Source organism: Microcebus murinus, chromosome 19 (genome assembly GCF_040939455.1).
Source record: "Microcebus murinus isolate Inina chromosome 19, M.murinus_Inina_mat1.0, whole genome shotgun sequence".
Lineage (NCBI taxonomy): Eukaryota > Metazoa > Chordata > Mammalia > Primates > Cheirogaleidae > Microcebus > Microcebus murinus.
Window position 1 is genome coordinate 12308361 of NC_134122.1, and position 27158 is coordinate 12335518.

The window sequence follows — 27158 nt, forward strand, 5'->3', positions numbered from 1 at the left end:
CCATGATTGTGAGGGGCAGCCGCGGGGTGGGGGAGGGCGCCATGATTGTAAGGGGCAGCTGACTGCTCCGCAGCGCCACCGGCGCCATGATGGTGAGGGGCAGAATCATGCGATTAGATTCCTAGCCCACCTGCGTCCTGGAGGGGCGGAGAAGAATCCAGACGCTGACGGAGTGGGGACAAACCGCAGCTGTGGTAGGAAGAGGGTGTCTGGGGTTCAGCGAGGGCAAGGTTTTGCCACTACTAGTTCGCTGCTTCTCGTGGCTAAGCCCATGGATAAGCCTCTCTAGGCCCCCGCTTTTCCTTGTGTACTTCGCCGGAGCTAGGAACTTCTGAATCCCCCTCCCACGACTAACAATCTTGGTGCCTGAGGGCTGCCCTAGATCCGAATATGATTAATGGGAATTAAACCAAAGGCGGAAATTGGGGTTAGCATTTTCTCTCACTTGGCAAAGCCGTACCTTTGTATTGGCAATGAAAAAGAACCCGAACTCTGTAAAATAAAGAGTTTTATTCTGAGTCAAATGTGTGCAACCATGAAGATGACCAGGAGAGTCACGTCCAAGAAGCCGTGAGCACGTGGTTTCGCTGTGGTTGGGTTACAGTTTGGTTTTATACATTTCAGGAAGACAGGAATATACACATAAAGTCATAAATCAATACCTAGAAGGGTACATTGATCTGGCCTGAAAAGGCAGAGTATCTTGGTGGGTTTACAGATTGTTTGATTTGTAATTGGTTAAAGAAATGCTTTGTCTAAAGGTTTGGAATGTTTTAAGTTTAGGACGTATGTTAATCAGAGACAAACTATCCCACATTTACAGACTCAAGTGACCTCTTAAGTAAATTGATGAACCTGCATATGTGATTTAAGCTTTGTCTTGCATAGCCTTAGGCCTGTTAAATGAGTTACAAATTTATTTCCAAGAAGGGAAGGGGGCATGAGAATGCATGTCTGACCACCCTTCTCATGGCTAGCAACTCAGCTTTAGGGTATTTCTGGGGTCCCGTTGGCCAAGAGGGGTTCCATTGAGTCAGTTGGTTGCAGGGGGCTTAAGAGTTTCAGTTCACACTATGAAAGTGGATATACATTTCATTTGCAGAACTTATAAGTGCTAGTGCTATCTCTGATTTTGTAAAAAGTGGATGAAACAGGATATTTTCAAAACGGCTGCTTACTAAAACACTTACTGTGTCACGCACTGTGTTGAGCACTTCACATGCACCCTTCATTTTTTCCTCACTACAAACCTCTGAAATATTTTTAATTCCAAACCAAACAGTAATGCAGGACACTCTTGGTTAATCACAAGGCAGCATCTAATCCTCACTTTTCCCCTTTTACTTTCAACTATTTTGTTTTGTTTTGTGACAGAAAGAGGTCAGAAAACCACACTCTCAAGAGTTCCTCTGGAAAAGGCAATAGAATATACTCTCAGCTCTATAGTTTTGCACACTGAGTCCTAGTTTCTTCATCTGTGAAATTAGGCTAATGCTAACTTTAAGGTGAAGGGAGATGATTATGAAATGCCTGGCACATGGTCAGCACTCAATAGAAGCCGTGATTTGAGGCAGGCGAAAGAATCATTGTACCTGTGATCTTTGTGTTTTCAGAGCTTCTCTCTCCATGGCAATATATTGTGCAATCTGTCATAGAGCTGTGCTTCTCACACTTCAGACACCACTCACCTAGGGACCTTACTAAAATGCAGGCTCTGAGTCAGATCTGGGGTGGGGCCTGGGCTTCTGCATTTCTAACAAGCTCTAAGGCCGCATTGCTGCTGATGGTCCCCTTTGGACACAAAAGGGATGGTAGCAATTATGGGTGGTGGAAGGAACCATATAACTAGGAGGCGGTACAGCAGAGCAGTATCCTGTGCTCTTAAGCATACTGAACCAAACCCCCGTTATGTCACGTATAGGAAACAGAGCATGAAAGTAATTCTGAAACAGGTTGTTAACTTTATGGAATATGTGAATAACTAAGGGATTCTCTTCACCATAGGAAGAGAAGCAAAACCACAGTTCTGGTGGTTCATGTCCTTGAGGAATTGAAGAATTAAGGCCATAGAGAAACTATGACCAAAGAAGAGAACAGATGAATAAGTGAAAAGGTAATGTTTTATTGTCAAGTATAATTTTGGTCAGATATGATTTTTGTCCTTAGAGTTGTTAGAACCTGACCACTGATTCGATTCCACTGTAACATATCCCAGTTTGACTAGATTTCTCCTTTTTAAAAATGATTTCTGGCCTGGTACAGCGGCTCACGCCTGTAATCCTAGCACTCTGGAAGGACGAGGCAACTCCTAAGCTGCTTGAGCTTAGGAGTTCCAGATCAGCCTGAGCAAGAGTGAGACCCTGTCTCTACTAAAAATAGTAAAAATTAGCCAGGTGTGGTGGTACAAACCTGTAGTCTCAGCTACTTGGGAGGCTGAGGCAAAAGGATTGCTTGAGCCCAGGAGTTTGAGGTTGCTGTGAACTTGGCTGATACCACAGCACTCTGAGACTGAGACTCTTTCTCAAAAAATAATAAAAATAAAAATGAAAATTATTTTATAACCTACATAAATGTACACTATGGTCCTTTATAAGTAAAGCATTCCAACTCCATTTGTTTATAACTCTTACTTTTTCATTTGGAGGTAGTAGTCTGTGGTTGTTCATAGGACAGTGACCTGATGGGGGAAAAAGGATCTTCATCTCTAGGAAGGGTCCTTCAGCTTTCAGCTCAGTATGAGTAATGAGTTTCCAGCCATATCCCCTATTCCCAACATATGAAATGAACAAGGGTTGAAAGGTGGCCAGAGGAAAGTGAAGGATCTTCCCACATAGCCTTGCAAATGATCAAATGCAACATCTCACTAAGAGGTGAAAGTGAAGAGCATTTTACTACACTCACATGAGATGATTAGGCAGTAACAAGACCAAGATTCTTAAAGCTGTGCAAATTAGCAGCTTTAATGTGAACTTCAGTCTTAGCATTCTCTCCTTTCTCCCTCTACTTCTCCACTGGCTCCTCAACAAGCTTCAAACTCTTAATAAGCTAAGACAATTCCAGTTCGAATGGAGTTTTGCCTTGTGAAAAGTCCAACTCCTGCAAACTCTAATGCTGGACTAAGGACTATTATGGGTGACATATTAAATAAAGGGATATACCTTTCATAGAACTTAATTGTAAAACATGATCATATCACAATATTGTTTTGGCCAGAAACTTTTCACTATCTATTCCTTAATAGTCTTTTCCTTGGTAAATAAAAAAGATCAAACCAGATTTCCTTTAAGATGAAAAGTTTATTTTATCTTTTGCCTAAAAGCAAAACTAGTGAAAATTAAAGTATAAAAATAAATACAATTTACATTAATGGACATTCCACTCAAAGTAAAAATAATGATAAAAATAATGTATATAAATAAAAATCCATCAAAACCACAAAACAGTGTCTGGCACTTGTATGAGAAAAAGCTGTGAACATTTTTTAAAATGTGTAAAACACACACAGGTTTATCTTTAAATTAAAAATACCACTCAAGTTTCTCATCCTTAATCTAAAACTAATTTTAACTCTCTCCAAAACATACTATTTGTTTTAGCTAATTTGCATTACTGAACACAAAACTTTTAGCATCTTTCTTTCTTACTGAAGAGACCTACAATGATATGAGTAAGCTGTATCCTGAGTTTTCAGAATGATAAAGCATAGTTTATCAAATTCAGAAGATAATTTGATATACTTTGCTTATAAATAAAAATTGGTAATTCAGACTTTTTTGACTATCTTCTAATTTTCTGGTTTACTCATTCAAGAAATGATGTATCTCAGTAAAGAAAATCAAATTTACACCCAGGGCAGAGATTATTATTTTCTTTCTATAGCAAGATGTAAAAGTTAAATTTTAAATGGAACAGAAATCAGAGAAAACAATCTTTATCCCCATATTCTTAAAAGGATATTAAGAATATATATATGCTGCATTTTCAAAATACCAATCTCTCTTTAAAATTGAAGTTAGAAAGATTAAATATACACAGCCTCAATTTTATGTTAGAAGCACAAAGCCCTTTTAGAAAATGGTATGATAAAAATAACAGTGACATTTCTTTCATAAAGTCATGTTCTCTTGGTGACATTTGTCAATTGATCCTTTTAGTGAATAGTGATGAAAAACCTTAAACATCAGCGCCTTTAAGCAATGCAGAATTTTTTTTTCTTCTATTGGCAGGATCAACTAGGTAGGATGCAAAACTTTAACTAGGCAGTATTACTATCTCATTTGAAATCTGAATTTATTATTATAATTATATAGCCCTTTACTCTCTCCTAAATCAAGCATGCTAGAAAAAACAGACTATGAAGAAACAAAATATACAGACTAAACAGAAAATACAACCGTATGCAACAAGTAATTCTTATTTTACAGAAATAGATATAATAATGCATTCCTAAGTGCTACATTCAAGATTGTGCTGTCTTCCCCAAATTTGTTACCCTTCAAAGAAAGATCTTAAAAGCTAGTACAAATGTTTTGACAGTAAGTACTGGGTTAACATACATGAAACCTATCATTTCTGTAAAACAACTTGTCGTTGACAGGAAAGTATACTTCTGACCAAAATGGTGACCCACAGCTACTATATGGACATTGAGAGGCTAATCTGAGTTCTTAAAGTTACAAAAACAGGGAAAAACAGTCTTCTGCAATAATTTCCCCTTGAGTAGAATAGTATCTAATTTGTTTATCAAATTCAGCAGTAAGTATGTAGGGATGAATGAAATTTATGTTTTAAAACTTACAATTTGTCATATCTTTTCAATATTTTGTAAAAATAAACCCAAATGGCCATTAAGTTTACCAAAAGGGTCTCTGTCGACATCTGGGTGCATAAAGCAAACTGATGTTTGTGTAAGTTAAGCACAGAGATGAGGCAATTCCTAAACTAATTTCTCTTCCCCCAAGCCTATTGTTGAGAGGAAAATGGAGGCATGGGGCAGGAATTAGCCCACTGGCCAAGTTCTCCAGATAATTGCTCAGCCTTTTGATGTCACTTTGTGTAAACAGAGTCCAGGGTTAAATAAAAAGTCTTGGACAGGAAAAATAATGATAATAATCCTCCACCACCCCCCACTTTTTTATCCTAATGAATGCTGTCTTCTTAAATTGTCGCAACATTTGGCCGCTTTCTTTGGATTTTTCCTGCATATACTCCTAAAAATAGAGCAAAACTAATATTATTTCTCAATGGTAGTTTTTCTATACAATTTAATGAATGTTTACTATTAATATATACTGAGCACTTAGCTAAGCAATATACATTGTCATATTTACTCCTTACATGAAAGAATCCTGAGGTAGAAATTGTTACTACCATTTCAAGGATAATAAAACTGAGGCATAGGAGAGTACTTGCCTTAGGTAACAGAGCTAGAAGTAGAACTCTGAGAACCCAATTTCCACCTAATTTGTTATTTTACTTAACCATTTTGCATAAGCACCTACTCTGCATTGATTAGTGGTTTCTTTTTTTTTTTTTTTTTTTTTTTTTTGAGACAGAGTCTCGCTTTGTTGTCCAGGCTAGAGTGAGTGCCATGGCGTCAGCCTAGCTCACAGCAACCTCAGACTCCTGGGCTCGAGCCATCCTTCTGCCTCAGCCTCCCAAGTAGCTGGGACTACAGGCATGTGCCACCATGCCCGGCTAATTTTTTATATATATATCAGTTGGCCAATTAATTTCTTTCTATTTATAGTAGAGACGGGGTCTCGCTCTTGCTCAGGCTGGTTTTGAACTCCTGACCTCTAGCAATCCGCCCGCCTCGGCCTCCCAGAGAGCTAGGATTACAGGCGTGAGCCACCGCGCCCGGCCTGATTAGTGGTTTCTGAATTCACTAGAAACTCTAGTCAAGCACAAAACATTAAATGAGGAAATATGTTTAAAAAAATAACATCAGAGATTGCAATTTGGTTTCTAAAAACTATAAATAACTTTAAATGCTTTGCAGCGTACTTTAACATTTTAGAATTCTTCAGTCTACGAGTATGATATTCCATCATAACAAAAATGAGTTTTCTATAAATTGCTTAATAATAGGTTTGTCTCCAGGTAGAGCAAATCAAAGCATAATTTCAAATTTGTATGAAACATAATCCAGGCCATTAAAAATCTAAGCAGGAAAGAGAATCTTTTCAAGAGCAACAATGGATTCCTGTGTGCAGATTTAGAGTTAGCATTTTAACCAGTCAGGATCCTAAATTCTCAGTTTATGTAAAAGAATAAAAATCTTTAGAGTTTTTCAACTATCTAAATATGCACTCATGTATAAATAAATCTTCAGAAAAAACAGGAAAGAATTTTTGTACTTATTTAGGTATGTATTAATTGTACATGTTAATCCAAGGGTTAAGTTCATTTGTATTAATAATTATGTTGCAATGCAATTAAACCTCAGTAGTTCTAAGTACTGGACCTCACTATATGTTAATAACATCAAAGACTGCCTGTTCATCTTTTATAACATTGAGTATTACTGAATAGAAACAGTAGTTGCTATTTTGCTTTTAAGTTCACAAGTGACAAATAGTGGAGATGAAATGCATGAGAAAAGAAGATGGAGAGTAGCTACTGTGGCAAATTGGTAATATTAGGCAAAACAATACCAATTCTTCAATGATTTTCCAACTAGCTAAGATTTATGAAAATATATAACACTAACATGGGAAAAACTGGAAATGTCTTAAAATTTCACAGATTTGATCTTTGGTTTGAGTTTTTCCAAATGGTATCCTTCAAACTATTAATAGCTGATTCTGCCTATGGAGTCAGCAAAATCTTCAAACTATATAATTCCTTTTAAAACAATTCCATTGACTGTCACAGTGATTTCCAACAGATGACCTTTTAAATTATCCTATCTATATATCACTTTATAAATCATAGTCAGTACTACACACAAAAAGTCAGCAAGGATTTCAAAGTTATAATCAATTGTTTGTTCTATCTTTGAACTTCAGTGAACAAATGGTGGTAACATGAAGAAATTGCTTATGTTGCTTTTTCCCTCCTAATTCTAAGGGAATAACTTAGTAATCAAAGCTCTAAAATTTGTCTAATTGTATAATGGAAAGATTACAATTGATTAAAGGTTTAATCTTCATTGCCTGGTGATTAATTTAGGTTTCCTTTAAATGTTTAGAAAGCAGTTTAAAGCACAACATTTTGAAAATATTTTTCAATGGATCACATAATTTTAAGTGAACTTAATCAAAGTGTCTTAACAAAGATACCTAAAAAATATTACAGCATTTGGTTAGGAGCTTTGGATTAGCTCAACATTGAATTTGTCTTCTTGCCACCATAAACAGAATTTTAAAATACAGTTTTTGGTTTAGCCCTTAAATAATCCTCACATAATGAACATAAGGAGAGATTTAGCTCAAGCTTCTTATTAAGCAAAAGATTAAGAACCCCTGACACCTGGCATATTCACATATGATCTTGTGGTCAGAGGGAGAAAGTTGTCATCCCCTTATGCGCAGATACAAATATTCCTGGGGGATATACTTCCCCAAAGCTGAAGAGACATGCATATATTCAGGTACCAGATTGTTTGTTATCTTCTACTCATTAATACAAAGATTTTCTGAATTAAGCATGGATAATTCTACAGATTTTTCAGAATAAAAAATATAATGTTTTCTATAGAAATATTAAATCAAGATTGGAACCATAGTTTTACTAAGATTTTTTGACTGCCACAAAATATACTAAAGGAACACTAATAGGAATGACCGTGAATATGCAAAAATTATGATGGCAAAGAAAGACAATGTATTCCACTTATGTGGCCTGGGTTATAGGATAGCTTGTGCACTTCTTTCTATTGAATGGGCTTCAAGAATTCATTTTCTACACACCTGAAACAGGCGCTCTGTTAGGCACCACTCTGCTCTGTGAAGACTTCTGTCTATTTTGCACAACCCCCTTCACTGATGTCTTAGGGGTTCTAATTGAACATAAAAAAATTAATAAGTCACTTGCATTAAGGTCTAAATGTTCAAAATTCAAAGAAAGCAACCATACTGCATCGTTCAAAGCACAAATAAGCTTGAAAAGTATTTATGCATGCGCATAGTAAGGAAAGCTATACTTTTGCTTCAGCAGGAAACTATAACCATACTCCTAGTTTGTTGGAGAATCACTTTGGTAATGTTGAACTTACTATATGGATATTTAAATTATTTAATGAGTAAGATGGTATGAAATGAAAAGTAAAAACATGCCAACATAAGATGACAATTAAAATATAATACACAACATTACACCAAGAGGGTTATATTTGAAAACAAGACTTTAAAAGATTGTCCTAATGCTATAAAAAATATCCCATTGAAAAATAGTTATACTTTATGTAAAGAATACTATATTTTTCCCTCTCAAAGCAAATCGTGATTTGAATATTTTTAAATACCCATGTATGTGACATTCTTACCCTTGTCTACTAAGCAGCCTATGAACAGGTGCATTCTGTCCTTGGTTTGGCTGAAGGACTCTGTTGACAAATTAAATAAAAAATTAATTTAAAAAACAAATTGTTTTCCCATTTTCTTTCAGTGGATGAAAGATGACAGTAAGATGGAAATCACCTATGCAATGATATGGCCTATTTATTACCACAAAGCAAAGCAAATTGATTAAAGCATATTAATATTGTACTTATATTTTGCTCACCAAGAGCCCAAACCTTAGGTTTTTATCAGGAAAGAGATGTCCAACATATACATTAACCCTTGTGTTTTTAGATAATCTTCTTATATACTTAACAAAAGACAACTCTTCCTTTCAAACATGTGAGAAAAGAAAATACCACTCTCAATTTTACAAGAGTAGAAAATAGGTCAGAGGCATAGTGGCTCACGCCTGTAATCCTAGTACTCTGGGAGGCCGAGGCAGGCGGATTGTGCGAGGTCAGGAGTTCGAAACCAGCCTGAGCAAGAGAGAGACACCATCTCTACTATAAATAGAAAGAAATTAATTGGCCAACTAATATATATAGAAAAAAATCAGCCAGGCATGGTGGCACATGCCTGTAGTCCCAGCTACTTGGGAGGCTGAGGCAGAAGGATTGCTTGAGCCCAGGAGTTTGAAGTTGCTGTGAGCTAGGCTGATGCCAGGGCACTAATTCTAGCCTCGGCAACAAAGCGAGACTCTGTCTCAAAAAAAAAAAAAGAAAATAGGTCAGAAATATTAAGCTAGCTTTCTAAGGTTTTTAATTAAATATCAAAGAACCTTTGGACTGTGGACTAAACTCAAGTCATAGCAGGGTCAAATTTCCACCACAGATAGTATGTCCCACTCAAAGCTCCAGGAATATCTGGTCTGACACCAGGTATTAATATGAATCCTGAGCCTGAGATCCTCTGACTTAGCAAGAAGTGTTTACTGATGTAAAACAGAACAAAGTCAACAAAAAGGAAGTTCAGCATTTATAATTTTTTTTAAAAATAAAAAAGCCTCTTGATGAGACTAGTGATTTTTCTCACCTTGTTTCAGAAGGATTTTGTTTAACCAGAAATTTCTTATTTGGCATTCCCATTTCAGCAGCTCTAACACAATATAAAAATAAGGACATAATGTATTTAGAAAAGGAAAAGAAAACATGCCTACAAGTCTAATGTGGGATGACACAAACAAATCATCATTTAGAAGTTGCTATACTACTGAAAGACCTGTACTAAGCATGTAAAGACTACTTTCAAGGAAGAAATTTTAAAGGATAATTAAGATATTCTTCCCATTAAGTTTTTCTTCCTAGGAAATCTTTAGGATATCAGAAAAAGAATAAATTTAAAAGATATAGTGCAGTGATGTCTTTCTTAGGACACCTTTGGATTTACCATGAAAATTAATGAATTCTGAGCAGCTACCTCTTAAAAATAAATAAATAAAAGACGTAAAATTCAACATTGAATATAAGGATTAACTATTTTTAAGATTGGTTGGTTATCAGTTATACAAGTTGAATGTTGACAAATTTATCTAATTGATAAATTTATCTAAAGATGAAATCAGATTTTACCACCTGAATTTCTTTATATAAAAAGGGATTTCTATCAGCTCAACTGCAGAAAAGTTGTTCTTTGTTTCTAATTTGAATATGCAAATAGAACAGATGACTAAAATTAATTGGTTTAATACTAATTAATACAACATAATACAAAAAAACTTACTTCATGAACTTCTTCCTATCAAGAGACTTCTGTGTTGCAGCTGAAAGAGCCACTCGTGGACTTTTCATTTTATCCTTTAAAATACGAAAGTAATGTAAAACTACTGGCACCAATAATATTATAATACAGGATGATCTCAAACTGCCTGGAAAACCTTTCTCTTTATTAACATTTTTACCTTTAATTTAGTCTTCTAACTAAAGCAGTTCTGATTCTAATAATTAAAATTCTTTTTCCCAATGAAATAATATAAATTTTGCTTGTTTTCCTTTTGCCAACCACACTAAGATCATTGATTCAAACCACAAGCCACCAATACTGTAATACATTTCAAATTAATTTGAAGCCTATTTTCTAACTGATTTCAAAAGAGGCAAAATCCACAGAATGTTTTCAAGGAAATTCAATCAGGAGCAACTGATAGTTTTTTATAAGCCATACAAGCAAAACATTCAAAGCTTCAACTCCAAAATCCAATCACAAACCAAAATGTAATTCTTTTAAATCTGTCTAGATTTAAATGTTGCTAATAATCTTAGGAATTACCTGTGCTTAAGAATTGTCGGAAGGGTGCTGAAGTCAATAAAAAAATGGCATTTAGTATCAATTACCCTAAACCCAGAAGAACCCCATTCATTAGAAAATCATATAACATACCATTTGCCTGAGCATTTTCTCTTTGCGAACTTCTCGATCATGATGTAGAATAGACATTCTTTCAGCTGCATCCATTACAAAGAATATGTCATGAATGCCATACAGGGCAGCTCGCAACTAGGTTCAAAAAGAAATACCATATGCATTTAAAAGCAATGTTATATATACTATGCACACTTCTTTTATGTATTAAAAAACATTATAGTAGTTTTCATTGAAACCTAGTTTCATTGATTAAATGAAGACAGAGAAACGTAACATTTCTGTTTCGTAAAAGCCATAAGGATATGTGCATTTACCTGAGCTAACACTCTTTCCTGAAGTGAAGCATCTTGTGCTGAAACAACGCCTCTCTTTAATGGTGCTTCTGACTGAAAATTTCTCATGAATTCCATAGTATCCTGAAAAAAGAAATGCTCCTTCAAAAACATTTTTCTAGAAAGATTCATGATCACTGGAGTGTCCTTTTTTCTTTTTCCAATCAATCCAAAATTACAGTTGTCCCTTGGTATCTGTAAGGGATTGGTTCCAGGAACCCCACAGATACCAAAATCCAAGGATACTTAAGTCTGTTATATAAAATGGTACGGTATTTGCATATAATCTATGCACATCCTCCCGTGTAGTTTAAATCATCTCTAGATTACTTATAATACCTAATATAATGTAAATGCTATGTAAACAGTTGTTATACTGTATTGTTTAGGGAATAATGACAAGAAAAAAAATCTGTACATGTTCAGTACGGATGCAACCATTTTTTTTTAATATTTTCAATCTGTTGTTGGCTGAATTCATGGATGCAGAATCCAGATGTGAGATCCACAAATACTGTGAGCCAAATGTACTAAGAACATAAATAAAACTATTACTTATTTGATGTCAAATAGCATTCACTTTGAAATGAGACAAAAATACACAAACTGGCTGGGTGTGGTGGCTCATGCCTGTAATCCTAACACTTCAGGAGGCTGAGATGAGAGGATCACTTGAGGCCAGGAGTTTGAGACCAGCCTGAGCAACACAGCAAGACTCTGTCTCTACAAAAAATAGAAAAATTAGCTAAGCACAGTGGAACATGACTATAGTCCCAGCTACTAGGGAGGCAAAGGCAGGAGGATCACTGGAGCCCAGGAGTTTGAAGTTGCAGTAGCTACACTGATGCCATCACATCCTAGCCCTGGCAACAAAGGGAGACCCTGTCTCAAAAAAAAAAAAAAAAGTACAACCTACTTCATTTACATATCATTTATAAAATTATCTGAGTAAGATTAATCATTCGATTTCTAAAAATAAACAGTGACTATAAAATGTTTGATCTCCCTAAGTTCTGAACTAATCTGTCAGCTGTCACAAGATTAATATAAATTATAAGTGAAATACAAAAAATTTACAACAATCTTACTTTTACAGTCTGTCGAAGTTGCTTCAGCTTATCTGTCTGCATAAGCCTACGAGTAAGAAATCCTTTTGCTACTGCAGTTATTTTGTTCAATTTTGCTTGTACTTCTGGACTAAAAATCTAGGAGAAATAAGACAGACACAATATTTATTGAAGCTCATTTGTACAACTAAGATGCTGTCGCTCTTAAAAATAGATAAATAAGACAGATGGACATATATCACTAAGTTTGCTCACCTGAGACCATCTAGTTTTGGCCTTTCCAAAAGGCCTTGTTACTGAGAGTTTGGTCAAGCCACTAGTTGATGACCCCCAGAGGTAGAATGGTGCTTCATTCGAAGAACCAAAACTATGTTGTAGGGCAGAATTTGTGAAACCTAGAGAAATACACATATAGTATTATACTTGATGTTGTATAATCAGAATATGAAGAACATCCAATTAAACATTGTGACATCATTACTAACAGTTGCCTCTGAAACTGATCCACATGCAGACTTAAATATTTATGGACTTTAAGCTTATGCACCAGATGGATCTTTTCAATAAACAGCATCTTAGGATAATTGAAGTTGTGAAGATAGGCTCTTACAGGGACTGGGGAATTAGAGGTAATTCAAGATCACTTGGGAGATAACAACCTATGTTTTCACTTGAAGTCTGTCACCTGCTGCATGAATGATCACAAACTGGGCTCTGAGCCGAATTTCCTGGTATTTTCCTTGCTAAGGCAGTCTTTTCTCATGAACACCTGCTCTAGGTCTTTGATCTGCTATCAAGTCGTTTTTCATCGGTTACTAAACAGCTGGCAAACAGCTGTGGGTTGGACATGGAATTACTTGAAGAAAGGAGCTACAATTTTAAAGTGTGCCAAATAAAATATTTTACTGTAGGATAAATTTTTCAAATGGAAAAGGATTTTTAAATATTTACCAGAACTATTTGAATTTGAAGTATGGAGTGAATCCACTTGAGACAGCATTGTTTCTAGCAAACCAGAGTCACTTATTTTTCTCCATTCTAAGTCTACCACATTATTAACGTCCAATTCAGAGGCTTCTGCTGTAATTGCTTTCTTCTCTTTTAATATTTTCTCCTGTTCTTCTATTTCCTGTAGATTAACAATTTATTATAACATGGTAGATCATTTAATTACATTCCCAAATATTATCATTTTAGGCTTAGCCAAAAGAATATGTAATTATCAGTAAAGTATTATTTAAGTTTCCTCCCTCAAATAAAATTATGAAAATTTATTTGACTTTAAAAAGTGATATACTGTTATTCACACCTTACAGGTGTGGAGCACACTGTCTGGGGCATGGGCATGCTTGTAGCTCTGACTTGGGTGGTGCAAAGGCAATGTATGTAATCTAAACATTTGTCACTCCTTTAATATTCTGAAATTTTAAAAAAATGTGATGCATTAACTATAATAATCTTGTAACAAATGTCTTTATGATATAGCTCTTGCAGAATGTGTACTTCAGCATCTATCTATAAAATACCTCTTAAAAATATTACATGTTTTAAGTCAAGGATTCAATAAAGTATTCTTTTGATAAATTATACAATTACTTTTAGGTAAGGATCTAAATATTAAACCTCACATTTTGACATTAAAAATACTACCCACGTATCAAAATCAATGACTCTTGGATTAAGATATATGGGGAAAAATTGTAAGTATTCTATACATTACTAAAATTCATACTTATCCTCAGATAAATTTTACTTACCACCCCAATCTCCCCCTATATTTTAATTCCTCACCTTTTGCAGTCTTTCCTGTTCTCTTTCCTGCTCAGCTATGAGTAGTGATAACTGCTGGGCATGCTGTTCTTCTAGCCTCTTCCGCATTTCTTCAAAAGCAAACATCTTGCTTTTTAGTATTTCCTCACTTTCTGAAAAGAAACATCCCCTCAAATTTAGAAGACTCACTACAAGTCTAATATCTGATAATTCGTTCCTAAATACATTTTATTCTGCAACAATTTGTTCTTGTTTATGTGTAGTTTTTCATAGGCAAGGGGAGCTGGAAAAGCAGAATTATAACCTTCAGCAAGAAAGGAAATAGCCCCTCACCTCAACCACTCAGTAGACAGCAGGAGTCCATTGAGCTCTATCTTAAAAACTTTCACTGAGCTGTGGGCAGCTCTCAGCACACTACACTGCTTCTCCTGTCCACTGTGGCAGCTACCCGGCTGCCTCCATGATTGGCCTCATCTTGCATTATTAAAGCACTGCCAGATTTGCCACTTAGTTGGTTTTGTGTACTTTTGATATTAACTGAGGCAGCCTCTAGCCTTGCTATGTTGTCTACTTCAGTGGTCCACAACCTTTTTGTCACCAGGGACAGTTTTCATTGGAAGACAATTTTTCCACGGACCAGGGGGGTGAGGGGGGATGGTTTCAGGATGATTCAAGAGCATTACATTTATTGTGAACTTTATTTCTATTATTACATTGTTATATATAATGATATAATTATACAACTCACCATAGGTTGGGGATCTCTGGTCTACTTGGAGGATCCAGGTTGGCTCCCCAAGAACCAACTGTTGTTTCTATTACAACTTTCATAAAGTTGCACAGGTTTTAGGTAGTCTGCCCCAACCATGTATTTCCCATAAGCCCTAAGAACTTAATTTATTTGATTTATATGTCTTCCATATCAGTAATCAAGAATTATGAATCTGGCCAGGCGTGGTAACTCACGCCTGTGATCCTAGCACTCTGGGAGGCCAAGGTGGGCGGATTGCTCGAGATCAGGAGTTTGAAACCAGCCTGGGTAAGAGTGAGACCCCCATCTCTACTATAAATAGAAAGAAATTAATTGGCCAACTAATATATATAAAAAATTAGCTGGGCATGGTGGCACATGCCTGTAGTCCCAGCTACTTGGGAGGATGAGGCAGCAGGATTGCTTGAGCCCAGGAGTTTGAGGTTGCTGTGAGTTAGGCTGACACCATGGCACTCACTGTAGCCTGGGCAACAAAGCAAAACTCTTGTCTCAAAAAAAAAAAAAAGAAGGAAAGAAAGAATTATGAACCATGACAGCAGCAAAGGAATGATGAAGAAGAAAAACATGCTTTAACAAATTGTTAATGTAACACTGGATGCAATAGAAAAGAAATCTGAAAAAATAATTTTTATTAATAAAGAACCATTCTTAAAACACTCAGAGCTTTATTTGTGATACTTTTCTTTAATAATTTGATGCTAAAGCATTTACTGAGGGGCCAACTACATGAAGATCTCATTACAGATGAATGAATATTAGAAGCCATAGCCCAAAAGACCTCATAGCAATACACTGGATTAAAACTACATATGATGTTTCATATAAGAACTGTTTCCTTCAATCATTAATAATATCAAGTAGACTATGAAAGCTTCATCATTTAAATAAGAAAATCCTTTAAGAAACAGTATGAAATGGCAATAAACTGTAGCTATAATTATATGCTTTCTAACAAGAGAAAAGGAGTGGCTATATGAACACATAAAGCAATTTTTTTTTCAAAATGTCAATGAAAAGTATTAAAATAAAGTTGCCATCTGCATAGCAAGTATCAAACACTTCAAAGTTTCCTTACCTTTGGAACTAGTCTCTGACATTTTATTCTTGTTAATGAAGACAGATCCCTTAGGGTAGCATTTTTCTGGCCTTTCCTGTTCAGCTATTCCAGTTGTTAAGACATAAGGGCAGTTTCCTTTTTGCAAACTATCAATATCTAAATCAAGTCTCCGTTTAACTTTCTCAAAACTGTTATCCAAAAATTGTTCATTTCCACAGAACACTGTAGGTGTGTCTATCTGCTGTCTGGTATTCTGATTTTGCATCAATAAAGGAGATGGGTTTTTTACATCATAAGATTTATTCAATTCCATTTGTAAATTGCAGTTTTTCTCTAACATACTGGCTGACTTGAATCCACCCACAGTTCCAAAGTTTTGACTTGCTACGCACTGATTGGTGGGATATGGTTCATGCAATTTTGGCATGGCAGTACAAGTACTATTCATTTTGTGCGCTCCTCTCTCATCAGATGTTAACTGACCTTCCGCAGTGGCAAGTCCATGAATAACTTTATTTTCTAACTGATTTCCTGTTGATTTACCTAAAACCATATCGTCAACAACTTCGGATGTATTTTTGCTGACATAAACCTTGCTTGAACAAACTCCTGCTAAATTAATTGTTAACTTTGGCACAGTTTCAGGTACATTTGTTTTTTCATCAGTATCTTGAACAATTAAATCCACTGCCTGTTCTTTTCCTTTGGGGCTTAATTCACAGGCATTTATTGGGTTATTTATAAGTATATGACATTCTGATGATGGCCTGGAACGCCTTCGATGCATTTTAGGACTCATACTTGGCTCTGGACTAGGTAATTTGGCATATGAACTTGCAAGACTTTTCATAGCATTATTTTCAGTAACAAAAGTGGGAATAACTTTAAACTCAGAATCTAGAACAGTGGGATGGCCAGATTGTATAGGTATGTCCACTTTAGAAAAGCTAGCTAAAACTGGCATATTCATGCTGCTTGCTTGAATTGAAGCACCTTGGAGAAGAACATTTGATTTATTAAGGCTTGGTTTGTCGGGAATAACTGAGACACAGTGTTTGCCTATCATCTGGGCCTTCTCCTTTACACAGTCAGTCACTTTTACAGCATCATTTTCTTTGTCTGAATGACTCTCATTAACACTCCTCTTTGCACTACTTCTCAGACCGCGTCTAGATTGTTCTCTTTCTATATATTCCTTTGACTTTTTCATTAGATTCTGAAGACTCATTACATAGGGATCCGGAATGACTTCTGCCAAAAGTGATGGATCCTGTTCTTCATTTTTTGAGAAGACACTATCAGAAATAAGAGTCTCTTGTGGGGTTGCTGAGGAGATCTTTGGAAAAGCTTCATTTTCTGCATGACTAATATCTGAACTATCACATTGCTTCAGAGAATTAAATCCTTGTGAATCTCTGGCTAAGTCTATCTCATTAGTTTTACATTGATCTTCATTCTCCAATGGCAAAATTCCAGCTATCTTTTCAAGCTTTACTAAAGTAGAGTGTTCAGTAGGGCTTGGAAAACTATTTGGAGATGTAGCAGGAACAGTCAAGTTTCTGACTTCTGAATTAGAGTAAACTGTTTCAGTCTCCCACTGATCAAAATCACTGGTATTAGGTGCTTTTCTAACCTGAAAAAGGAAATTTAAAAATTAATATTTCCTCACTGCACAAAAGCCTTTAATTTCATCGTTTTCTATAATAAAACTAAAATTGAAGATTCAGAGTTCTGACATTTGAAAACATAAAAACTAAGGTGACTGGTTTCTAAGGTAAACTATGTGACATAGGACTCAAATTACTCTAAAAAATCTATTGGTCATTACAGCTTATTTATTAAAAGAAAAAAGGAAATCATCTAATCTAATAAAAATATGGACATAAATGTATACACACATATTCATATATACATGTACAATTTAATCTCAGAATAGAAGCATTTTCCTTAACTTTCTCTGGCCATATGTTATTAACATCACCTTGTTCCTCCTAGGATAGCTGTCATCTAAGGATAATAATGTATGCAATAAATAGCAAGTAATTAAATGTCTTATGCAAATGATCCCTCTCTAACAAAGAATAACTTGTCCAGGAACTGATTAAGCAAAAATAATTCAATAATAAGACTCCTATCTCCTCCATGCTTACTCCCCATAAAATGAAGCAAACTTATAGTAAATAATAGCTCAGCCATGTACATTAAATTACTTAGAAATAAAAAACAGTTCAATTTAATTCATTAAACCAAAATTCAATTAGATTAACAGACTATGAGTTAAAATAGCAAACTTGTCTACATTTTGAACCAGCATAATAGGCAAAAATTTGATACATTAAGATGAGAACAACTGTATACACAAGAGATCTAAGAAAAAATAAAATACATTTAAAAATACATGTTAAGGCCAGGCTCAGGGGCTCATGCCTATAATCCTAGCACTCTGGGAGGCCGAGGCAGGTGGATTGCTTGAGGTCAGGAGTTCAAAACCAGCCTGAACAAGAGCGAGACCCCGTCTCTACTATAAATAGAAATAAATTAATTGGCCAACTAATATATATATAGAAAAAACTAGCCAGGCATGGTGGCTCATGTCTGTAGTCCCAGCAACTCGGGAAGCTGAGGCAGTAGGATCTCTTGAGCCCAGGAGATTGAAGTTGCTGTGAGCTAGGCTGATGCCATGGCACTTACTCTAGCCTGGGCAACAAAGCGAGACTCTGTCTCAAAAAAAAAAAAAATACATGTTTAAAATAGATACACTTTGTATCTAAATAATCCAACTTTGCAAAAGAATAAAAAGAAAACTAGGGTGGTTTCTAAAGAGTATACAAGAATATATTAAACTGGCAGAAAATGGGGAGAGGGGGACAGGGGCAATATTTGTAACCCTAACAATATTTGTACCCCCATAATATGATGAAATACAAGGAAGAAAAAAAATGATTTAAAAAAAAAGAATATAATCCTAGAAAAGCCAAAAAAACAACAACAACAAAAAACAAAACAAAAAACTGGCAGAAATCATTGGACTCCAAAATACTGAATATTAAAATATTTGTAGGTTGTTTTGTATGTGCTTGTTTTTTTCCTAGACCATATGGCTTGCCAATTTTAGCTTACAAATCCCAAGACAGGTAATGGTTTCCAGGTACTATGCAATAAACAGTACAACAGGGCATACTTAATCACAACCTCAGGACCAAAATAAACCAAAAGAGATGCAGATTCACAAGTCTATGAACATGTTCATAAGTTTAAGCAAACTAGATTATTTGCTTATATGAAATATTTCACATTTATGATATTCAGTAGCTATGTCTTTTATATACCACTAAAATGAGCCTTTGGTTAGACAAATTAAATAACACCAAAAAAATCTACGTAGAATCATAGGTTTTACAGGTGAAACAGACCTTAGAAATCTATTTATATAAAATTTCTGTATTTGAATAATTCATTATAGTTCAACATTATATATGCTCTTTTAAACAGACAGCTTTTTAACTCAACAATAATTTTGTTACTAGTATATTTATCTTCCCTCAATGGACCAAGAATGATATGCCATTTTTGTTTCAATAACAGGAAATATCTTGTAAGTCAAAAACCCACCTCTTATTGTTAAATTAGCCATACACATTATATTTTTTAAACTTATTGAAAGTAATTATAATCTGCAAATTAAAATCTATTACTCATACTACACATTAACCACAGAGAATGCAGGTACCAGTGGTAGAAATACCCTAAGGTTCATTATACATATGTTTGTTATCTGGTATGAATTACACAGACAAACCACAAACCCCTAAGATTATGAAAAAACAAAAAGAACCAGACAGCAAAACAGTGCTATATATGGCAGAAATTATTTTTTCAACATAATTCATTTATTTTTCTTTTTAGTATAAAATGATCCATACCTTAAAACAAATTTTCTATGCAAATTTAAATTAATCAAAATAAAAATAATTGCAAAAAGGTGGATGTGTTGTTTAAATGGTTTTAACTCGGTTCTAGGATGCATCTTGGCAATTCTATTTATCTAATCCAAACTGCATTTTGTGTATCCAAGAGCAGAATTTTAACCAAAAAAATTGGGGGCAGTTATTTACTTTAGCAGATAATGAGAATAAGGTCATATAGTCTGATGAGTTTACGAGTAAAGCACAGTGACCAATTCTATCATTCTTTCACTAAGAATTAAATGTTTTTAGAGTCATAAGATGCAGACAATAAGCAATTATATTCAGTGTGTGGCTCCATTGTCTAAGTATCCTCTGATTCAAGTACTGGGCATCACTAACAAGCAAGTGAATTCTCTTTGGAGTAACTGAAACGGAATATTACAACTTATGAAGCTTCTCAAACATAATAGTAAAGTATATTGATAATTAGCTAAGTACGAATGTATTTCTGAAAAATTATGACCAATGCTTACCTTATGATTTCTTAATTATTATAACCTAAAAGAGTTTAAATTACATACCTGAACATTTTCAAGAATCTCCTGGACACGAGTCAGTAAAGATTTCTTCCTATTAACCTGCTTCCTTGCTTCCACATCAAGTGCTTTCTGCTTTTCTTGTTGCATTTCCTTTCTTTTCTCAACATTAAGCTGGAAAATATCATAAAAAGGTGACCACTTCTCAATGATAAAAATATAAAATCAGAAAGCATATTTGAAGAGAATGATTAAAAACGTGCAAGAGGCAAAACTAATCTATAGTGAAAGAAATCTGAACAGTGGTTGAGGGTATTGAGTGGGAAGGAACATGCAAGATCTTTCTGTGTTCATCTTGTAATTGCCTAAGAAAGAAAAAAAAAATAAAAAAAATAAAAAAAATAAATAAATAAATAAAAAGATCTTTCTGTGGTAATGAAAATATTCTATGTGCGGCCGGGCGCGGTGGCTCACGCCTGTAATCCTAGCTCTCTGGGAGGCCGAGGCGGGCAGATTGCTCGAGGTCAGGAGTTCGAAACCAGCCTGAGCAAGAGCGAGACCCTGTCTCTACTATAAATAGAAAGAAATTAATTGGTCAACTAATATATATAGAAAAAATTAGCCGGGCATGGTGGCGCATGCCTGTAGTCCCAGCTACTCGGGAGGCTGAGGCAGAAGAATTGCTTGAGCCCAGGAGTTTGAGGTTGCTGTGAGCTAGGCTAACGCCAGGGCACTCACTCTAGCCTAGGCAACAAAGCGAGACTCTGTCTCAAAAAAAAAAAAAAAAAAAGAAAATATTCTATGTGGGTGTGAGTTATACAGGTGTATGCCATATATCAAAATTATGGAACTTTAACACTTAAGATCTGTGCATTTTACTGGTGTAAATTATTGTCAATTGAAAAAAGCTAAAATAAAAAATTTTGTCCATTTATCAAATGCTCTAAATTAACAGAAATCGCCAGGTACGGTGGCTCAAGCCTATAATCCTAGCACTCTGGGAGGCCGAGGCGGGCGGATTACTTGAGGTCAGGAGTTTGAAACCAGCCTGAGCAAGACCCTGTCTCTACCAAAAATAGAAAGAAATTAATTGACCAACTAAAAAATATATACAAAAAATTAGCTGGGCATGGTGGCGCATGCCTGTGGTCCCAGCTACTCGGGAGTCTGAGGCAGGAGGAGCCCAGGAGTTTGAGGTTGCTGTGAAGTAGGCTAATGCCACGGCACTCACTCTAGCCTGGGCAACAAAGTGAAACTCTGTCTCAAAAAAATAAAAATAAAAAAATAAATTAATTAACAAATAAAATTAGCCCTTTTATTGGCCATTGCTGAGCTTTTCATTCCTTCACTTAAATATTATTTTACTTTCAATATATTACTTCACTAGGTCAGTTAGATTCTCTAATTTTTAATATTCTAATCAGTGCACATTTTACCTCTTTGCTGCCTCAAGAAAATGTCTAAAGGTTTAATAATAAAAGAAACAGATAATGTTTTATTTGCCTACAAAATGAGAACACATTTTTTATTCCACCTCATTGTATCCTCCTATAAAACTATAATGGACCTAAAATATTGAAGGTACTCTCCTTAGGCAACCTGGTGGTTGGTACCCTGCTCCCAAGTCACCTTATTGATACTGAACTTAGTGCAGACACCCATTTGCACTATAGTGCACCATAGCTCACCATAGCATGCTATAGCTTAGAACTCCTTGGCTCAAGCAATCCTCCCACCTCAGCCTCCCAAGTAGTTGGACTATAGGCATATGCCAACCATGCCCAGCATGTCTTTCTTTCTTTTTTTTTTTTTTTAATTATTTTATTTTTTATTTTTTTTGAGACAGAGTCTCACTTTGTTGCCTAGGCTAGAGTGAGTGCCGTGGTGTCAGCCTAGCTCACAGCAACCTCAAACTCCTGGGCTCAAACAATCCTTCTGCCTCAGCCTCCCAAGTAGCTGGGACTACAGGCATGTGCCACCATGCCCGGCTAATTTTTTCTATATATATTAGTTGGCCAATTAATGTCTTTCTATTTATAGTAGAGACGGGGTCTCACTCTTGCTCAGGCTGGTTTCGCACTCCTGACCTTGAGCAATCCGCCTGCCTCGGCCTCCCAGAGAGCTAGGATTACAGGCGTGAGCCACTGCACCCGGCCGCCAGCATGTATTTCTCTAATTACAAAAAAGGGTTAGGCAGTTCATCAAATGTTTATAAGCTTTTCTTTTGTTTTTCCATGAACTGCCTTAGTGGTTCACTACAGAAAAAAATTATTTAAAAACAAAGTTTACCAGTGGCGAAAGCACAGCCACTCCATGGAAGCGAATAAGTGAAATACTTTCAGACTGGGCAGGTAGAAAGCTCTCTGTGGATACTGATGCTTCTTGTATTCTGGCAAGACTTTTTTCACAGAACTTCTCATATTCCTCCATCTTTTCACAATCACACTACAAGAGAGAAAAATGTTATTTTTAAAATGCTGAGAAAAACAGATCTTAATTATTTGGCAAATTTGTAGAGCAGGAGATAGTCCTAGCATTCACAATTCCTACAGCTGGCCTTCCCAGAACTGTCTCACTGATCAGGAGCTAATTCTTGAGTATAGTAAATCACCTCAAGATCCTGCAGTTAAGACTTGCTTCACATATTATTTCTGAACATTTTTGTATATAAATCAGTCCTTAAATGTGACTATTTTAGAACACTAAGAACTGAGCAAAACCTTAAGGAAACAAAGTTCTGTACCACTTTACTAACTTCAGATTGTAAAATACAATATATTTCCCTTAACAGGACTTATCTACACAAGTACCTATACAGTATATGTATCATACAACAGTAGAAATGCTTTTGTAGCAAAAAAAGGGGGCTACTTAAATAAAAGAGTATTTACTTTTAAAAGTCCTTTTTCTATTATGAAGTTCAAAGGCTATTACTTGCATATCTTTTTTTCTTTTAAGTTAAGAGACAGTCTCACTATGTTGCCTAGGCTAGCTTGCAGTGGCTATTCATAGGTGTAATCATAGCATAGTATAACCTCGAACACCTGCACTCAAGGAAGCCTCCTGCCTCAGCTTACATATCTTAAGACTATGTTTTGACTCCATATATACCAGCCCCCTCAGTCACAGGTGAAAAGCAAAAAATCTATTAGCTCTGGTATTAATTCTATTTTATTGTTGAAAATTGGAACCACCACCAAACTACTTAAATCAATCAGCCAGTAATTTCACTATTTCTGGGAAATTTTAATGGTGGTTATTAAAATATAAGGTAACCAGGAAGGATTACCCCATATTCATTCATTCAACAGGTATTAAATATTTATTGTTTGCTTGTCTGCATAGCATTTTGTGTGGCACCATTTCCTTTAAATAAGTGAGGGAAAAGACATCAGAATCATAACCAACACAAGTAGGAACTGTGGACACAGAAAACCTAATACAATGATGTTCCCTTAAGTGTTCATTTAAAAACAATTAACTAATTAACAAAAAAAATGAGAAGGCAGAGAAATTCAATTCATGATGTGGGCAAAGATGAAATAAGATAGAATATGATACTATACTAGGCCTCAGAGTACTTAAAAATCCAGTACACTAAAGTGTCAGGGACAAATTATAGTGCAATTAGAAATGAAAAAAAGCATATTCAAATGTATGATTAGATTATGAAAAAAATATATATATTGCTACTTTTGGCCAACTGGTAGTTTTATCAATAACAAAACCTCTTACTACCATTCCATCGATTATTTCTATATTCAATTTATGCAAAGTGAGTTTAGTTTCAAATAAATGGTTCTCTACAGCATGAACAAGATTTTGTAAGCTTATATTCATTTAAAAAAGCATAAGTAAAAGCAACAAAACACCTTACTGCATAACAATTTTTTAGTCTAGGTTTCAACCCACATTATATCATAATAACCAAAATATGTAGTAGCTAAGATGTAAAAGAAATTCAAATGAACCTATTTCTGCTAACATACTTTAAAGTACTTTTGTGAAACAACTCATGCATCCAGCATTGCAGGGAATGTAAATAGATTATTCATACAAACAAAATAATATATTTTGAATATGCAAGCAAAACATAAATTCAATTTTAAAGGTTTAGAAAATTTAAGGCAGTAGTTTCATTTTTCTTTCAATAACATCATAGAGATATGCCTCATTGTTTCAGAAAGTTATTCACATCCCTTAAATACTATATGCATGTCCTACATATTGCAGATATACAATAATTTATTATTATTACAGCATATGACAATGTATTAACCATTGAAATACAAGTGCTAATATGGAGATTAGGGAAATTACCAAATGATCCTGGAGCATGACTGGATCTTTCTTATCCTTCAGTCTCAGCTTGGATGTCCCCTCCTAAGAGAGGCTCTTCCTGATTACCCCATCTAAATTATCCCTGCCTCGGTCACTCTCACATTACCCTGCTGTTTCCCAATTTTCAGAGCACTTACCACTATCTGAAATTATCTTGTTTATTTCCTTGATTTTTGTCTGTCTTCCTCCACCAAAATGTAAGCTCCATAAGCACAGGTACCTTTTCAGTCTTGCTCACTGAATCCCCATTACACAGAACAGTGTCAGGACACAGTAGGCTCTTAATAAAAGTATTGAATAAATGAATTAGGGTAATTACTCAAACAATAATGTGAACTGGGAGAAAATAGAAGAAGGTGGACTATACACCAAAGAAGCTAGCAAGGAAGAATAGAATTGAGTAGTTTCATGGATGAACCTATTCCCAGAGAAACTGGTACCTCTAAACTGCAAAGACAACCATTTAAAAAGTGAGCAGTCCATATCCCATGATTAAGCAAGAGGGCATTATGTTTCTCACACCACAATTACCACTGTTAACAAGGTTTTATTTTAAGGAAGCCTTGACTACAAATCTACTGTCCCATACTTTACCATCAGGCATTACTGGTCCACTTCCATTAATAATTTGTCAGCTGCAGCAGGTTCAGACATGCCTTGTCTTCTCCCTTTGTATCCTAGAGTGCTACTGATGCTTTTCCAAATGAGCCTCTTTGCAAACCCCACAGACTCGGGGTCCTATCTGCTCCTTACCAGTGCTCTGCCAGAAATGTCACTAAAGAGAATGGTAAAAGTAACACAAAACAGATCCCGCCTTGTTTTCAGATCCTAGCTGGTTGTTTAACCATCAGTTCTCCCAAAGATGCAAACTTCTTGGAGAGGCAGTAAAGGGGAAGATTTGTTATTCAAACACATACTAGCTGCATGTTCTTGGCAAGCCAGTTACCATCACTAGGCTTCAGTTTCCCTTCTCTGTAAAATAGGGGTAATCAGAGTATCTGTCTCAATGTGATTTTGAGAGAATTCAAAGAGCTAATGCATGAATGGCCATTAGCATACTGCAGGACATGCAGAACGCATCAATAAATGGGGGTTGTTTTTCCTATGAAAAGGATAATGATGACGATGATTTTTAAACACTAGACTAGAACTCCTGGAGGGCAGCAGTAGTGCTTGCTTGGTTTCTGGTAGGATTCAAATGTAATTTATTTATTTATTTTTACACTTTTAACTATTGACAAATCAAATGTAATTTTAAAACATGGAAAGGGAGACAACAGCGTCCTCATTTCGCTGTCTCACAAGCCCTCCCCATCAAATCAATCTCTAGATGGCTGCCATTTGCCTAAACTGGGGTAGGGAAGCAGGACTGGGATCATAACTAGATAGCAGAACCAAAAGGTGAGAACCACCTAGCAGCCTCCAGGGCAATCCAGATTTGCTTTACTATGCTCAAGCTTATGCCCCAGAGTGGCAAAGACGGAGTAAACAGAGCTCCTACCCAGAGCGCCTGGTTGTGGTAACCCGCGTTCAGAAATGGCCAGTGCACACCCTGGGGGCGCCTCCCTCTCTAGCGCCGTGAGAGGAAATAGAAAAACGGCCCAGTTTTATCTCGAGGAGGGGATTCTCCGGCTCTGGCCCGAGTTTTATTCACCAGGGATCCCCTAGCCTCACCCCCGAGCCCTGCGCCACTTTCCCAGGTCCTCTGATAAGGTTCCATGCCGAGGGCCCAGCCGGCGGTGCTAGCATCTAAGCATCGCCTCCGCGCCCGACGCTCCCTGCCCCCGGGCTCCCGCATCCCCGCCCCGGAGCCTTTCCCGAGGCTCGAGAGCCGGGGGCCCAGCCAGGGACCGCCCTCAGCGCCTCAAGACGCCAATTCTGTCTCACCAGGCTGCCTCTCAGTTCGTAGCCGCTGAGGGTCGAGCCCCCTCCTCATGCACACACCTGATTCCCCACGGCGCCGTGAGCTTTTCTCCCCTCGCCACAGGCCTTGTCAGAAAGCAAAAGGCTCAACTGGTACCGACAGAAAGCAGCTCGATCCGCCGCCGCCTTCTCCTCCTCCCCGCCATATTACGGGTCTCGGGCGGCAACGCGGGCTCCTGGCAACCGCCGCCGCCGCCGCTGCCGCCGCCTCCCGGACTCCGCCTCTCAGGGCCGGCACTTCCGGTGGTTGCTTCCTGGGCAGCGGGAACGGTTGGGCCTCCAGAAAACTACAATCCCCGAGGTGCATTGCGCACCCTGACGGACGGGGTAGCACTCACGGTGAGCATGCTGCACGCCGGGAAACGTAGTCTTCTCTGCAAGCTAACGCCTCTTTTATATTTTAGTTTTTTATTTATTTGTTTGTTTTAATAGAAACCCTCCTCAGGGTCTGAAGCCCCGTAAAAGTGTTCCTTGAAGTTGCCATTTTTTGTTTATCTATGTACAAATAACGTCTTGCTGTGTGGTCACTGGAAAACAGCTTTCATCAAAATTTTTTCTCTGTAGATAAAAAATTGCTGAATCTT

At 36.4% G+C, this 27158-nt stretch overlaps 1 protein-coding gene, 1 long non-coding RNA gene and 1 other non-coding gene across 5 annotated transcripts; 2 read left to right on the forward strand and 1 right to left on the reverse strand.

Annotated features, from left to right (window-relative positions):
- Window positions 1-45: 45 nt before the first annotated feature.
- On the forward strand, window positions 46-13223 carry LOC142862421 (uncharacterized). The gene is made up of 3 exons (XR_012913484.1): window positions 46-194; window positions 2005-2113; window positions 13046-13223. It is a non-coding gene; the product is annotated as an uncharacterized LOC142862421 (long non-coding RNA).
- On the reverse strand, window positions 2966-26816 carry CCP110 (centriolar coiled-coil protein 110). Of its 3 annotated transcripts, XM_012736061.3 has the most exons (16): window positions 26596-26816; window positions 24789-24931; window positions 22600-22755; window positions 20356-20484; window positions 15885-17499; window positions 14059-14189; window positions 13219-13396; window positions 12523-12662; window positions 12289-12405; window positions 11183-11284; window positions 10884-11000; window positions 10227-10300; window positions 9540-9602; window positions 8489-8548; window positions 7914-8002; window positions 2966-5210 (listed from the first exon to the last, which is right to left on the reverse strand). In XM_012736061.3, the coding sequence occupies exons 3-16, from the start codon at window positions 22738-22740 to the stop codon at window positions 5158-5160; spliced, it is 3009 nt and encodes a 1002-aa protein (XP_012591515.2). In that variant the 5' UTR covers window positions 22741-22755; window positions 24789-24931; window positions 26596-26816; the 3' UTR covers window positions 2966-5157. The 3 variants fall into 3 exon arrangements, with proteins under 3 accessions (XP_012591515.2, XP_012591514.2, XP_075851245.1); XM_012736060.2 differs by lacking the exon at window positions 24789-24931; XM_075995130.1 differs by lacking the exon at window positions 7914-8002 and having other exon boundaries at window positions 2967-5210.
- Window positions 9856-9920, forward strand: LOC142862489 (small nucleolar RNA SNORD58). Its single transcript, XR_012913576.1, has one exon. It is a non-coding gene; the product is annotated as a small nucleolar RNA SNORD58 (small nucleolar RNA).
- Window positions 26817-27158: the final 342 nt, after the last annotated feature.

What these genes read in the sequence shown, in the direction of transcription:
- CCP110 (XM_012736060.2), bottom strand. Translation starts at nt 22,740, where the DNA reads ATGGAGGAATATGAGAAGTTCTGTGAAAAAAGTCTTGCCAGAATACAA. An exon ending in TTCAAATTCAAATAGTTCTG is followed by an intron (nt 12,663 to 13,218) that starts GTAAATATTTAA and finishes GTATTTCTCTAG; the next exon opens with GTTTCACAAATTCTGCCCTA. An exon ending in AGGCTGCTTAGTAGACAAGG is followed by an intron (nt 8,003 to 8,488) that starts GTAAGAATGTCA and finishes ATGTTCAATTAG; the next exon opens with AACCCCTAAGACATCAGTGA.